The sequence below is a fragment of the Podarcis cretensis genome (assembly GCF_951804945.1).
Source record: "Podarcis cretensis genome assembly, chromosome: 1".
In the NCBI taxonomy this organism is placed as follows: domain Eukaryota; kingdom Metazoa; phylum Chordata; class Lepidosauria; order Squamata; family Lacertidae; genus Podarcis; species Podarcis cretensis.
The window spans coordinates 68,594,204-68,609,036 of record NC_137170.1 but is presented as its reverse complement, the minus strand read 5'-3'; the positions used below and the strand labels follow the sequence as shown (position 1 = coordinate 68,609,036).

The following is a 14,833-nucleotide window of genomic DNA, read 5'->3' as shown; positions in this document are numbered from 1 at the left end:
AAAGCAGCTGGAAATTCTTCTACTGGAGCCCACATATTCAGAGTTTCGCTAAGGCATTGTTTGGATTACTGTGTCACACAAACCAGGTCTCTGCCTTTCAAGGGCTGCTCTCTCAGTTTCCCCTCATGACCCTTTTCTGAATATTAAAATTAAAACTCTTTGTTAGAATTGCCTCATAAAGTTTTGGAAGCTCTTCCACCTGATGTATATCCACCAATCATACCTTGTACTGCTATCATGATCTCTTTCACTCTTCGGTACTGACTTAGCAATACAGTTAACTCTTCTATTCGGCGGTCCTGAAAAGGAAGCGAAGAGAAGTAAAACAGACAGATTTGAATTGTGTCAGGATTTCAGTATACAGGAATCTACATATACTGGGAATAAGGTGAGGCCCATGAGACCTTTCCTAGTCCCTACAGCCTTGAGACTTGTTGCTGTATGATGATTCACTCACAAGAAAAGAGAAAGAAAGCTGAACCTGGAATCTGTCCCTCTTATCACATATTTCTACTGTAGTTACACATAAGTGTGGACCTTGAGGTCCCCGAATGCTCTTTGTGCTGGCAGGTAAGAAGAAAAGAGGTGAAAGAGGTCATCAAATCCTTCTCCACGTCTGTATCTGGCAGCCTTACAGACCTTGAGGCCAGTGGGTTTCCTCAGGATTGGGAACAATCTTCAGGACTGTTGTCAAAGAGTGAGAGTCTGTTGAAGCACACAGGGTCTAGTGTGAGACAGAGCGGGAATGAGTGGAATGCTATTAGTGAAAAATAGGGTGGGAACTGTTGCAAAGACCATTCACTGGTTGCTTAATCTGTTTCTCTTCTGGGTTTCTTTGGGGGGAAATATTGTTTGTTGTTATTGTAGTCTTGCTTTCATATTATGACGAAGCAGTTAATTTGTTGATTATTGGATGCCTTTATATGATTTTGTGATTTTTTATATATATTGCTGTTTTTCTCCATTTCCTTTTATTTCTTTGCCCCTGCTCTTGTAATGAAAATATTCAATGTACAGTGGGCTATAAATAGTGCAAATAAATAAATGCTTTTATCATATTTAGCTTGTTACATGTTGCAGGCATACCCTTGCCTCATTTTGTCGAAATCGTGCTGATGTCAATCATATCGGGGGTGGTGGCACATGGCCCCACACACCTCCACTCTGTGCTTTAGGAAATATTATCAGCAGGGACAGCCTGCCTGTATATTGGCACCCTGTTAATGGAGTCCAGCAATCATTTTTCTCCCCAGTCATGAGACACCACCTGCTTGAGGTCGTTTCCAGTGATGGAAAGTTGAGAGGGGTCAAGGCTATCTTATGATTAAATTCTCCCCATGGCACTTCCTTCATGAAAATAGGTGTGACAAGAAAGTGTGAGTCATAGGAAAATTCAGGGCACCAAGGCCTACAGTTTAAACTAGTTACAGCTTTCCATAATGGTCAGACACGATATGAAGGGCAATTTACTCACTGCTGGGCATTGAATAAAACACCTCTCACAATCCAATACCTTCCCCAGTAAAAGCACCAGGAATAATCAGATATATTCCACGGAAGGGGACAAAAAGAATACTTGTAACATTGCTGTTTCCATTTTTTATTTTTTAATGTACAGTGGTACCTCGGGTTAAGTATTTAATTCATTCTGGAGGTCTGTTCTTAACCTGAAACTGTTCTTAACCTGAAGCACCACTTTAACTAATGGGGATTCCCACTGTGCCGCTGGAGCACAATTTCTGTTCTCATCCTGAAGCAAAGTTCTTAACCTGAGGTACTATTTCTGGGTTAGTGGAGTCTGTAACCTGATGTGTATGTAACCTGAAGTGTCTGTAACCCAAGTACCACTGTATCAATATAATTTTACATTTTAAAATCAAACTACTATCTTTGGGGAAAAGAAACAGCATGCAAGCAACAATGGGGAGCCCTGGTGCTGCTGGTTGAGTAAGGCGTCCCGATTTGCAGTCCCCTTAAAAACACTGATGTTGAGCTCTTTGCAAACAGGGTAGCAGGATTGGGAGAGGGCACTTTGGCCAAGCTCTACAATGCAGGAGCTGTTGCACAGTGGAGGGACCACAGCTCAGGAGCAAAGAAAGTGCTTTGCCTGCAGAAGGTCCCTGGTTCAGTCCTTGGCATCTGCAGGTAAGACAAGGGAAGAGTCCCATCTGAAATCCTGAAGAGTCACTGCTCATCAGTGTAGGCCAGAGATGGGGTGGAGCCTGTGTCCCTCCAGATATTGTTGGGCTACAACTCTTTTATCCCTGACATTTGGTCATGCCGAGGAGGCTGATGGGGGCTACAGTCCAACAACGTTTGGAGGCCCACATCTTCCCCATACCTGGTGTAGACCATACTGAGCTAGATGGAGTCTGTGGCCTGGCTCAGAATAAGACAGCTTTCTATGCTCCTTGGAAAAAGATGGTGGGCAAATGCATTTGGAAGTTGACTATACACTAGTGGCCAAAATGATGTATACCTTTTGGAAAAAGTGTATTTCCGAGGTTTGATGGCTCATAATACCACTTTATTGGAGAAATGCCTTTCAATGGAAAGATAATTTAATGAAGAATGTAACGCAACAAAGTTTGTTCCATTATCTGTATTCTATCAAAATTTCTAGCCAAATAACCAGAAAAAGGAACTACAATTTGCTTAGGTTGATATGCAGTAGCTTTCCTTCATTTGAATGTAGCCAATGAGCATGAGTGTTTAGAGAGCCAATCAGGTGTCATCTTGTGTTACGAGCCGTCAAACCTCAGAAATACATTCTCCAAAAGGTTTCCACCATTTTGGCCACTAGTGTATGATCTGTTCTCATGACCATCAAAGCAAAGGGTTCGTGCTGTGATGTTGTTATTATTATCTGTATATGAAGTAAGATTACTTTATGTACAGGGAACAACCAATAATTTAGGCACATCCAATTGAGAAGTGACTGCGTGCATGTGCATGGAGCCGAACCTGAAAGGGACTTTAAAAATGGTAAAAGCATCCCTAAAGAGCCCAGAAAGGGCAAAAGGGCACACAAACAGTGCCTAGCAATCCCACAAGCATTTGCAAGTGCAATCCCAGGAGACCCTGCACCAATTGTTGAGGCCTGTGGAGAGTTTGATCAAGGAGATTTGGAGGGAGCAATTGTGGTGGAGTTTGGTAAGTGCTGTTGGTTTTTTAAAGGGGTTCCCAAGGGTTTAGAGGGTGTTTGCAGGCATTTCCAATGGTGTTTCAAATGTGTGCAATTTCACTTAATACACGGTGCCTTGGAACGTAACTCTCACGTAAATGGGGAGTTGCCCATATATAAACGATGATCTTCTCAGTTTTTAGTTTTTTCTGCCCCCCCTTTTATCTGTAAGCTGCTTTGAGTCCTAGCCTGGGAAAAGGAGGCATATACAACAACCAACAACCAACAACCAACAACCAACAACAACACTTAACGGTTGCACTTTTCTTACCTTTTCTTGATTTGCAGCCAATAATGATTCCATTCCTACTTTCAAACATTGGACCTCTTGATCTAAAAGAAATGTTTCAGAAGGAAAAAAAGGAGGTGAAAATACACATACATTGGTACCTGTCATTATAGTATACAAACTGGTAACATTATATCAGATGTGCAATCATAACAATACTTTCGGCAATCTTCTCAAAGCAAAACAAAAAACTGTGCCAGTGCCTTACATCTCTGTGCCTCTGTTTAAATTATGCAATGTGGTAGCTCTTGTCACCACAGGGCAAGCACTTTCTGTTGGTTCTACGTGACACATTTTTATCAGGTGAGATCTTTCTACATCACTGCAGAAGTCTCTTGGAATGAGATAAAAACAACCTCCCTGAATAAATGCATTTAGAATGTTATGTGCCACCCTTCAGTTCCACTCACTTCCAGGGTGCCTAAAAAACATACAAACAAAAACCAGTAACATTCACAGATCGACAATGAGCTGGATGCAGAGATGCAAGAGCTGAAATTTGTGCAAGCTGCCAGTTTCTTTTGCCAGTTCCACCCTCCCACTGCATCACAAACTAGGTCTTTCCTGAGGTCCCCTACTTGATGCTCAGGTATGGCATGTTCAAGGAAAACAGACATGACACACTACAGTAAGGAAGTTACATAATGTTCTAATTTCCTGACGGCTAAAAATATGGATTTTTCTTGGCCTCCAACTAAACCATGGCTTATCATGAACAAGGAGTGCTCTAGTGAATGCTGCTGAAATCGCTCCTGACACACTCCTTCCATATAATGAGCAGGAGCAACAAAACTTTGGTTACTGTCGTGTTCTAACCAGTGCTCATGGTTTGTTTCTCTTCCAACAAACCACGATTTTAAGTGCTAGGGAAAGGGCACAGTGGAAATGACTCACTGTTTGTTGAGGCACGCAACGGGTCAATGTGCTTAATGTGCTATCCGAATACAGCCACTAAACGGAATGGCCATTTTTAAAGTTTTTGTGATTGAAACATTTAATGACCAGCATCTTCAAGCACTTGCTGATATTCAGGTGCAAAAAAAAAAAAAATCTATGGAGTGCAAAAACTGTTGTTTTATAAACACTTCTAGCAAAATAAGAAGCACTACAACTAGCTAGATGGCTGGTTTCAAAGCCAAAGTAATTACCCTCTGACAGAAAACAAAGTGTTCTGCACATATCTCATTATTTAAAATAAAACCGTGGACCTTTCAAAAATAGTAAATTGCATAAGACATTGGATGCAGAGGCTTGAAAACTATTGATTGGTAGAATATAGATTTTGTTGCTATTTGCATTCATCTATCTCCATTGTATAGGGACGCAGGTGGCGCTGTGGTTTAAAGCCTCAGCGCCTAGGGCTTGCCGATCGAAAGGTCGGCGGTTCGAATCCCTGCGGCGGGGTGCGCTCCCGCTGCTCGGTCCCAGCGCCTGCCAACCTAGCAGTTCGAAAGCACCTCCGGGTGCAAGTAGATAAATAGGGACCGCTTACCAGCGGGAAGGTAAACGGTGTTTCCGTGTGCGGCTCTGGCTCTGGCTCTGGCCAGAGCAGCGATGTCACGCTGGCCACGTGACCCGGAAGTGTCTCCGGACAGCGCTGGTCCCTGGCCTCTTAAGTGAGATGGGCGCACAACCCCAGAGTCTGTCAAGACTGGCCCGTACGGGCAGGGGTACCTTTACCTTTACCTTATCTCCATTGTATGGCGAAGGAAACCAGCGGTGGGGGAACACTTTTTGGACCAAAAATGTGCAAAGGGCAAAAAGCAGCAAAAGAGACTCTCACCTTTGTACAACAGGCTGCGTTCCAGTCACTCAAAAGCCAGGGGCTTACACACACACTCATTCACACACTTCTCCAATTAGGCAAGCGGGAGGCATCATCACAGTTCAAGCATACATTCCAGCCACACAAAAGCACTGGAGGGCAGGATTAGTGAGAGTCTCCAGGGCCAGTTACAGGAACCTGGAAGACCACAACTGGCCCCTGGGCCTCAGGCTCCACACCCCTGTACCAAGTAGTGCAAAAGAAATCTTAGTCCGTGCTAAAGCCATTTACCAAACAGTAGCAGATGCTTTTTAATTAGGGCCTCACTTTCTAACTGCCTTATACCCTACTATCATCAACAGGCAAAAATTAAGTTTTGGTTATTAGCTCTCAAGTCTTCATATGGGAGTCACTGTCTGCATTTCCCCATTAAGAATATATACCGTGTGAATAGGTTGTACCCTTCAAAGAGAAAAACTTCTGGGAAGAAGTTGAAGTTTTGTACGCATTCATTAGATCGTTTTTTGTTTGCTGCAGACATGGAAGTAACTTTAGAGCTAACAGTCTTTGGTTTGGGATGAAGATACAGCTGACTGAGAATGCAGGGACTGATTTGACTACAGCAGTTGTCCTAGCAACACACATTCCTAGGTGTTCTAAACAAAACTATCCCAAATCTTAGGCATTTTTAAAATAGTAACATTTCAAAATAATAATTTGCAAAGATGGCAATGTGACACACAAGGAAAAGAAGAATAGTGTTGCAAAAATATTAGTACAGGGAGGGGGAGAATTAGTATTCAGTAGTTGTTTTTTTAAAGAAATAAAGTTTAGATTATCACAGCTGTACTGCAAATCTAGTGATGGGAGCGATCCAATTAGTGGGTTATGTGTTTTAATGATATTTTAGCAGGCAGTGGCATTTCCACATAGATGTGGCTTGGACAGACACAGTTTTTGCTTTTCTTAAAGCCACACTTAACAACAAGCAAGGCACAAGCACCCAGTCAGATTTAAAGGAGGAAAAAAGACTTTTAAAAGAGCTATGTCAAGGTTTTCTCACTTTTATGAAGACTTCTTCAAAAAGAAGGTATATCCACAATTAAGATGGAAATATTTAAAATGCTAGGTCTTGAAGGTTTGGAAGAAAATCCCCCTTTTCAAAAAGGGTGGGGGTAAAAGCTGTGCACGAGCAATGCATCTTTTGTATACTTTTTTGGTTTTAAATATACAAATGTCTATTCTGGAGTCCACCAACTTTGACAGAGCCTCTTTAATGCCCATTTTCTGTTCACTTACGCAACATTGGAGATTTTGTGTGAGATAATAAATCTGACTGTATTAAAGCCATTCTGTCTGCGGTAAGCAATGAGATATTCATCCCGCATGTTACGATTCAGCAGTCAACTACAGAGCCAACATTGAATGATTATTGCTGCAGAAGTGCACTTTAGGTATAATTTGTGTGTGAAAAGTAATAAAGCGAAATCTTAGGGCTTACGTTTTTCTTTTAGCCTTCGCCTATACACTTCCTCTACGGTGGGAAATGAAGAGAGTCAAATAAGGTATGCAGAAAGAACACAGATTAGAGACTGTATGCAATTTTATCAGAACAGGCATTCAGAAATAAAAGATACAATTTGAGATGACCGCTGATCTCTATCAGTGCTCAAACGCTGAAAACGCTTTCTTGTTAAGAAATGCAACAAACTCCATTTTTGGCTCATTAAGAGTAAACATCTTCGAATGTATGATCACTCAACACTATCAGGTTTAATGGAGCTTATAAATACTACTGAGTATTTAGAATGGCAACCCAAGGCATTTCAAATATTTGAACCTTCCTCCTTTTGGAATCAATGGACTTCAGCAGGAAACAAGCTTGCTGACATTCCCCAGTTACTGTTAGAGAAATAGTAACACATGCAAACCCTATTATACCAAACATGCATAGACACTACAAACAATGGAAACCAATACCAAAAGCTCAAGGCTATATAAACAAACAACATAATATCTAATGTGTGTCAATACATCTTTGAATGGATCTCACCTAAAAAGAGTTATTTACCTTTCTCAAAGTAACAAATGGATTGATTTCTACTAGAGAGAGCCAGCCATTCATACATGAAATGGTAGGCTGAAGGATTATCATACTGGATTGTCAAAGCTCAGTCATCACTTTGGTAAGAGATAGCCTTAATAAATGCTGCACATTGCAAATAGCTGTTCATATTGACCAGTATACCCTGCTACTCATATTAACCATTTATTGAAAGCAATCCGCTGCAGAGCTGAAATTCATAGCACTGCATAGAATTGCCCTATGAAGTCCTGACATTGATAGAATAGCAAGGGAAAGAGGAACAGTAAAAAGATAGAGAGAAAGGCAAGATTTATTCTCTGTTTTTTATTATTAAAAAAACCAACCAGACTCCATATGTTTGACATTAAAGCCACTCTTGGACTTCTACCTGGGTGACCTAGGCTCCTCCAGTAAAATGGGTTACGTGGATTAAAGTACTTATTGTAAACAGCACTGTATGCTTAAATGTACTATATAACAGATAATAATAATATTAGGATACAGGGATAAAACTGCTGTGTCAATTTAGGAATGCTTTAAAAGAAACTTTCATAAAAAGAGCAATCACATTTTGGATAACTGAGAAAAAAATAGGCCACAAACAGAGGATTACAAAACAATCTTTTTGGCACCTACACTTCCTGGAAAATATTTCCCCTAAATGAAATAAGCCATACCACATTCTCCATTTGAGAATGGATAACAGTAACAGAACTGAAGACAAAACATTTTGATAGCAACTTTGCTATTCCCCCATCATTACCTCTTTCTGCAATTTCATTATTTCCCGATGTCCTCGAGATTTGACTCTGTAATCGTTCAATCTCCGAGTCTTTTAGAGCTAACTGTTCCTGAAGCTGTGCGATTTCAGCCTGAAAGAACAGATTAACATTAGCTTTCTTTTCATCTCTATTTCATCCAAAAAATTAAATTACAAAGAACCACTATAGATTATTTTCTCTAATGCATGTTAGAAACACAAAAACTTCAGACAAAGCATTTTTATGCTGTTATTATTTTTGGAACACTGCACCCAAATCTTCTCTTGCCCTTTGCTCCTTGACACCCACAACTTTTATTGCAAAACGATGAAACATAGCAAAACGATGGAAGTAAGTATATTCTCTTTGGGGAGGTGAGAAAACTTGTCTAGGACCACATGACATTTTAAAGGAATTGCAGGCCTCTTTTGAGTTTACACTGCATGACAAACTTGGATTGTCTCTGCATAATATGTGAAATGGTTGTGTGGCTTACTTTGGTTGCTTTCAGTTTCCATTCATACTGGGTCCTTTCATTTTCCAGCTCTTCAACCTTTATTTTTAGGTGTTTTAGTTCCTGTAATAAGTTCTGCAAAGGGATTGGAGAGAGAAAACACATTTACTCGTGAAACTGGACACGTGGGTGAAATTGTCAAGTGACTGCACCCATCTCAATAAAATAAAATTACCCCAGGCCTGACTGCTGATAGAGAGCAATCTTGAATTGGTAGTCTGTTAAAATGAACTCTCTTTTACTAATAACCCCAGACAGCTGTCAAGGAAAGAACAACCTTGAAGGTCTAACTAATTACAGTGATTTGAAGCCATGGTTTAACTGGCTTTGCAAACCAGTGTTTTGAAGGCATGTTTCATCAGCATCAACTAGAGAACATGTAGCCAGCATGATGCCAAAGAACCACATAGCCAATCAAGAGAGTCAGGGATGCTAGCTTATGGGGGTTGAGCTGTTTTGAGCCCCCTATATCCTTTAGGAGTCTCCTCCCCAATGCTGAGGGGACGGAGGAGGCTAAGCGTGTTGCAACTTCATTGGCCAGCATCTCCTCCTACCATGGAAGGAGGCTGAGCACGAGAGAGGAGGTGCCGCCAGCCACTGAAGCCATGCTGCACACTCAGCCTCCTCCCGACAATGTGACGTCATGAACATGATGTTACATGCATGCAACGCCAGGCCCCCTTCATCTTTGGTGCAAGTTGGTGCCTTTGAATAGAATCAAAAGCTTCATGTTTGCTGCTGCTTTTTTTTAACCGGCTCGTTTTTTTAACTGTCTCATTTCAATGCTCTGTCTCTGACAATTTTTATGTCATCTGAGGAACTGCTTTAAATCTGGCATACAAGTTCGAATCAGTGAGTGGTACACACACAAAATTCTCCAGAGCAGCTGACTCTGCTAGTTAAATGGATGAGCCACACAAGTGATTTTTATATTCCTTCCCTTTCTGAATAGGAGTTCAACCCAGTTCAGAAACTAGATTTCCAACTGCTTGAACTGTTCAGAACTATCTTCTTAACAGCACCTTTCTCAGGAACCACAATCACATCATGTTCTTTTGTGTTTATATGTGCTTGCAGATGAAATCTTTTGGGTCTCTTTCTTCCAGACTGGCTATTATTATTTATTAAAATCTGTATACCACCCTTCATTCAAAGATTACATGGTGGTTCACAACATAGGATGTGTTCTTCTGTCATTGTTGGGCAACCAATATCTGGAACACACTTAAAGGAAGGTAATGGCACAGAAGAGAAAGCCACCACAATTTTCTATTTTATTTTTTAAAAATCAAACATGAACTGACTTAAAACGTATTACTGTATCTCCAAAATGTGATTCTACAAAATTCAGAAGACAAACACGGCAACATGAACAAACCAAGCTGCTAGTAAGTCTTTAAACGAGCTTATGTTAGGCATACCACTGTCATTCCTCTTCTGTTCAACTTCATCAGCTTAACCAAAGTAGCTTTCAGCCTGACATGTGAAGTGGTTTCTGATCAAACACAGCAAAGGTTTGTTCTATAAATTCCAGAAAGCCTTCACTGAAGTGCTTGTTATGCAGGATAAGCAATCAAAATTTATGGGGTTTAAACAAAGAAACACATGACAGAGCATTCACCATGCCTCTCCCCCTTCATTTGATCCTCTTAGAATGCACACAATAAGCAAAAATCATATGCCTATGATTTTAAGACACTCCAAAGCTCATTTTCCTAAATGAAAGCCTGCAGCCAAAAATATACATGGCCCTGAGGGAAGGGGGTGGCTTGTTTGTTTTTAATAGGGTGTTAATATAAAACAGGAAAGTTCTAAATGCAAGTTGTCTATTAAATATATTAAATAACTTATTCCAATTAAAAAAACCCCACTAATTGCTAAACGTAACAATCCTTTATTGCCCTTGGGTGCTGTAGAAAATCAGGTTTACTATACTGAGCAGTTATGTGGAAAACTTTCTGAATTATTTTCCCTTATAGCCACCCAAAATGGCTGCATATAAATTTATGATGATGATGATGATTTCATGAGGCAAGAGTGCTAACTTCTTGAAATGAAGAGACCTAGACTACCCCTCTCTCCTTGAGAGGTCCCTGGGTCTATCCTTATATGTCTTTTCATGATCCTTAGATATAATCACATATAAATCTGTACATACTCAGTTTGACTCCTTCCCTCCTATACTGAAAGTGTATCCTTTTTTCTGGGCATTAGCAAACCTTCCACGTATGTCATATGTGACAGACAAAGAACAACGAAGAATAACCATGTAACCCACAATCAAGGTGCCTACCTGCATTTATCCAACCAGACCATCACCAAAGCATCCCACAATACATACAAAAGACTGTTGAACACCATGATAAGTACCAGTATCTTGTATGTTAGGCCAACTTAGCTGCAGCACAATTTAAGCAGCCCTCCTAATTTTACATGGAGCAACTCCTGAGAAAATCATTCCAAACAGGAGACAAAACTGATTTACAACTGGGAGATAAAGACATGTTTACTTAGTCTGGATGAACGCATGCTGGGCCAAGACAAGCAAAAATTTCCTGTTGGTTTCTTAAACACAGCACTCTGTCTAGTGAAAACTATGCAAATTAATGCCAATTGATCACAGCAAGCTCCAGTTAGTAGTTTAGTTTGGTCTCTGAAAGGGGGCAATGCACAAACTCAGGCCAAAATTTACTTCTCATACATCACACTGAGTGCAATTCTTCCAAACAGGGACCTCTGTCACCGAGTCAATGCTATCTTGAGGACCGACTGTTGCCATATTTGGCTTCCTACTGTGGGATTTTCTTTCCTGGATTTTACTATTAATGTCCAGCTGCAGTCTACACATTTGTTCTTGTAGTTCACTGATCAGGTTCACTACTGACTACACAAGAGGAAGAGAGAAAATTAAGACCGAAGGAAACATGGAATGAAGTCGAAACAAACAAACAAACAAATGACTGAGCACATATGCAATAAGAAGAGTGAGTTTGAGTGGTCACAACAATATGGTAGATGAGGTACATGGTAAAGTGTGTGTGTGCACGCGCGCGCGCGCGCGCACACACACACACACACTTTGTTAGCTCCTAGTCATATTTGGAAAAACTGCTTAGCCAGAGTATTCACCAGACTTCTAGCACCTGTGGCACACTTTTTTTCAGAGTTAAAATTAGGGAGCCCAGTCCACTCTTGCATCCAAAGATGTCTGGAGTGGAATGAACTTTCTCACTGGAGACCACTTCGTGTTTATCTGTAAGGTGCTATTATGTGCATTTCTCCTCACTGGAACAAGGTTACCCAGAGCAGTGACTCATGCAGAGACAACAGCCTCTGTGGAGGGTGGGTAATTTTCTGCATCAGGAATAACTGGATTGTTTAACAAAGAGAGATGGCAGTTCACCTCGCCAGCCTTGGCAAAGACTGACCAGAAAGCAAAATTACCAGAATACTAAAGCTTGCAGAAATGAGCTTGGGATCTGTGCTGCACAAAAAGCAACTTGGAAATAGTTGGTAGAGACTAGCAAAGGGTGAAGGAAGAGCACAGCATTACCCTCCCATGCACCATGTCATGGCTGGAAACTAGACCCTCGTGGCCAGATTTTAAACATCTACTTAGGAGATGGAGCATGTAGGTCTGTTCTCAGTGTCATGAATTCAAATGACAACCAAGCAAGGCTCACCTCAGCTTTGTTCTGCTTCTCTTCATATTCACTTTGTTCCTTCTCCATCCCAACCAGCTTAATCTTCAGATCCGAAACTTCTGCCATTAGGTCCAATTTCTGAGTTTCCAGCAATGTTCGACTTAGCAGCTCCTGCAAAAATAGGAGTGTATGCCTGTGATATTTTTTATTCACTCAATTCCATGGCTGACAGAAAAAGTACTTCCTTCTCCAAATTTAACAATTTACAGGCAACACTTAACTGAATATAAATATTACATTAAGAGCCACACAGGCATTTTAAAAATGTTTTTGTTTATGGAAACATTTTACCCAAGTGTTCACTACCATTAAGTAAAGCAACCCTTCATAATTGATTTTAGACCCGGGACAAAATAAAGACACCACAAGGCAAGGGATTTTCGAGTTTACTTGAGAATACAGAACAGGGGTCTTTTGCTGAGGCAGTGGAACAAATTCATTACACAGCAATTGTTAGTACTGAGTGTGATTTGAAAGCTTAGCAATGAATTTTGCAGCTCTGCTTCTTAAACAATTGTGTATATGTATTCCCTGCTTTATTTTTTAAAACCCGAAGTTGTCATGGGAGGCTGAAATATGGAGAATGCGGCAGAAGGAGAGGTGCTTAACCCTTTCCCTCTGCTTAAGCCTCACCCCCTGTCCCCGCTTTTCCATGCACAGGAGAAGACCTACTTGTATTCATATTGTTTCCTACTTGTGGTTGTGAAAAGAGATTTTGGAGGGAAGATTTTTAAGTGGCAAAACGGATAAGGCTGACGGGTTAAGCAGTCTCACCTTCCTGCAGATCTGCTTATGGTCATATCCAACAAATTTCAGAGGCAAGATATGTATGGGATCCTACATATCAGACCGATCTTTTCATTTTGTTTTTGAAACAACGTGCTGTGGGATGGATTCAAATGACATATCACAACATGATTGCTACATGATTGCTGTAGCGCTTTGTGTGAGCAGAATTACTTCTCCCCCAGCACCCCCCCCTAAATCTGTTCTGGGGTTTTCCCCAATACTCCAGAGCAGATTTTGGAGTGATGCGGGGCATGCATAAAGGAGGCAGGCAGGAAGTCCCCTTGCTCAAGTTGTTCTGCTCATGCAGTTTTCCAGTTCAGTGCTGCCCAATATAACTCTTAAGACTAATTTGTCAGCTGTGCTCCTATGTATTTTGGTAAATTTGCTCGTTTCTGGGCCACCTCTACTGGACAGAAAGTCATCTGGCACAACCAAGTCAGGCTTGCATTGGAATGTGCATTGGGCTTGTGCTAAATGTGTGTTCCAGAAGAGTTTATTTCCCAAACACAGGAAAGTAGTTTGCAGGCATATACAGAGTAGTGTTTGGTCCAGACTTTTAAAATCTTTCTTTTGGAGCAGGGTGGGGCGAACCCACCAACCTAGAATACTGGATTAAACTTGGGAGAGGAGGAGATCACAGAACTTTCAAAGGGTGGTGTGGCCTCAACTTTGAAGATAAGGTGGCTGAGGGTTTTCTCCCACACAAAATAAGAACTCTTTTTGCCTTAAGTGGTGGTTAGGCTGCCCTCAACAGCTTGGGAGTGCTCCCTATAAAACTGAAGCAGAACTTTGTCATCTCTAATGCTTTATGTGCCTCAGGTTCCTAGCATACCAAATCCCCTTCAGTGGGGCAGGATGTCCTCCGACTGTGGAGGCAGACCATAGCCATCACAGCAAGTTGTAATGGATAGCCTTATCTTTCATGAATTCATTCAATCCTCCCCTAAAGCCATCCAAGTTGGCGGCCATCATTGCCTCCTCTGGGAACGACTTCCATAATTTAACTATGTGCCAAGGGGAAAAAGTGCTACCCCCTGTTGCCATCTCCAACATTGGGGTTCTGGGGTTTCTGGAGCAGCTCTATTGGACAGAAAGTCTCTGGCTTGCAGTGAGAAACAATTTCCCCAGCACTCTTAAACAAAATTCTCCAAGTCATTGGTATTCCAGAAGCACACAGTTCCTGAACACATAAAAGTAGCTTGTGGATATGTATAGAGCAGTGCTATATTAGTGAAGGAGAAGATTCCTTATAGCCATGGCAGCTGATAGCTAAAGAGGCATGTAGTCCATGAATTTGTCCAATCCTGTTTTAAACTCTCATCCCCAAAATACCTCCCCTCTTAATCCCCAATTTATAAATACTGCTTGTGTGGTGTAGTGATACAGTGCACAAGCTGAAAACTATTCTCCCCTAACTGCTATTTCACATTATCCAGGACTAAGTCTTGGCACAGAAAACAGGATCTGGAGCTAACTGTTGAGAGTCTTGTCCCAGTTTAAGTATTTCTGAAGCCTGCATTAAAATGCAAATAGGGTCAGCTAGAAAGCAAGAGCTCTAATCTTGAATTCAACACAGATGGATTTCGGTGTTATGCCACAAACAGTAAAGACAAACTTTGGATCTGGCTAGCAGTTACAAAAGGAAGCAAGCAGAGATCACCATCCAGAGCGTTTGAAAGACACGTCAAACCAGCACAAAATTAAGAGATGCAAAATAGTTGGCGAACACATCTGTGGAATG

The 14,833-nt window shown here is 41.1% G+C and overlaps 1 protein-coding gene across 12 annotated transcripts in view; it reads right to left on the bottom strand.

Moving 5' to 3' along the window:
* Positions 1-14,833, bottom strand: part of PPFIBP2 (PPFIA binding protein 2) — a 106,786-nt gene that overhangs the window by 25,397 nt on the left and 66,556 nt on the right. For 11 of the 12 annotated variants that reach the window (XM_079964240.1, XM_079964243.1, XM_079964236.1 and 8 more), the window contains 6 exons: positions 12,283-12,414; positions 8,582-8,674; positions 8,088-8,196; positions 6,740-6,772; positions 3,456-3,517; positions 224-299 (listed from right to left, as the gene is read on the bottom strand). In XM_079964240.1, the coding sequence (XP_079820366.1) occupies positions 224-299; positions 3,456-3,517; positions 6,740-6,772; positions 8,088-8,196; positions 8,582-8,674; positions 12,283-12,414 (505 nt within the window). The remainder of the gene's footprint in view (positions 1-223; positions 300-3,455; positions 3,518-6,739; positions 6,773-8,087; positions 8,197-8,581; positions 8,675-12,282; positions 12,415-14,833) is intronic. The other variant, XM_079964242.1, reaches the window with a different exon arrangement.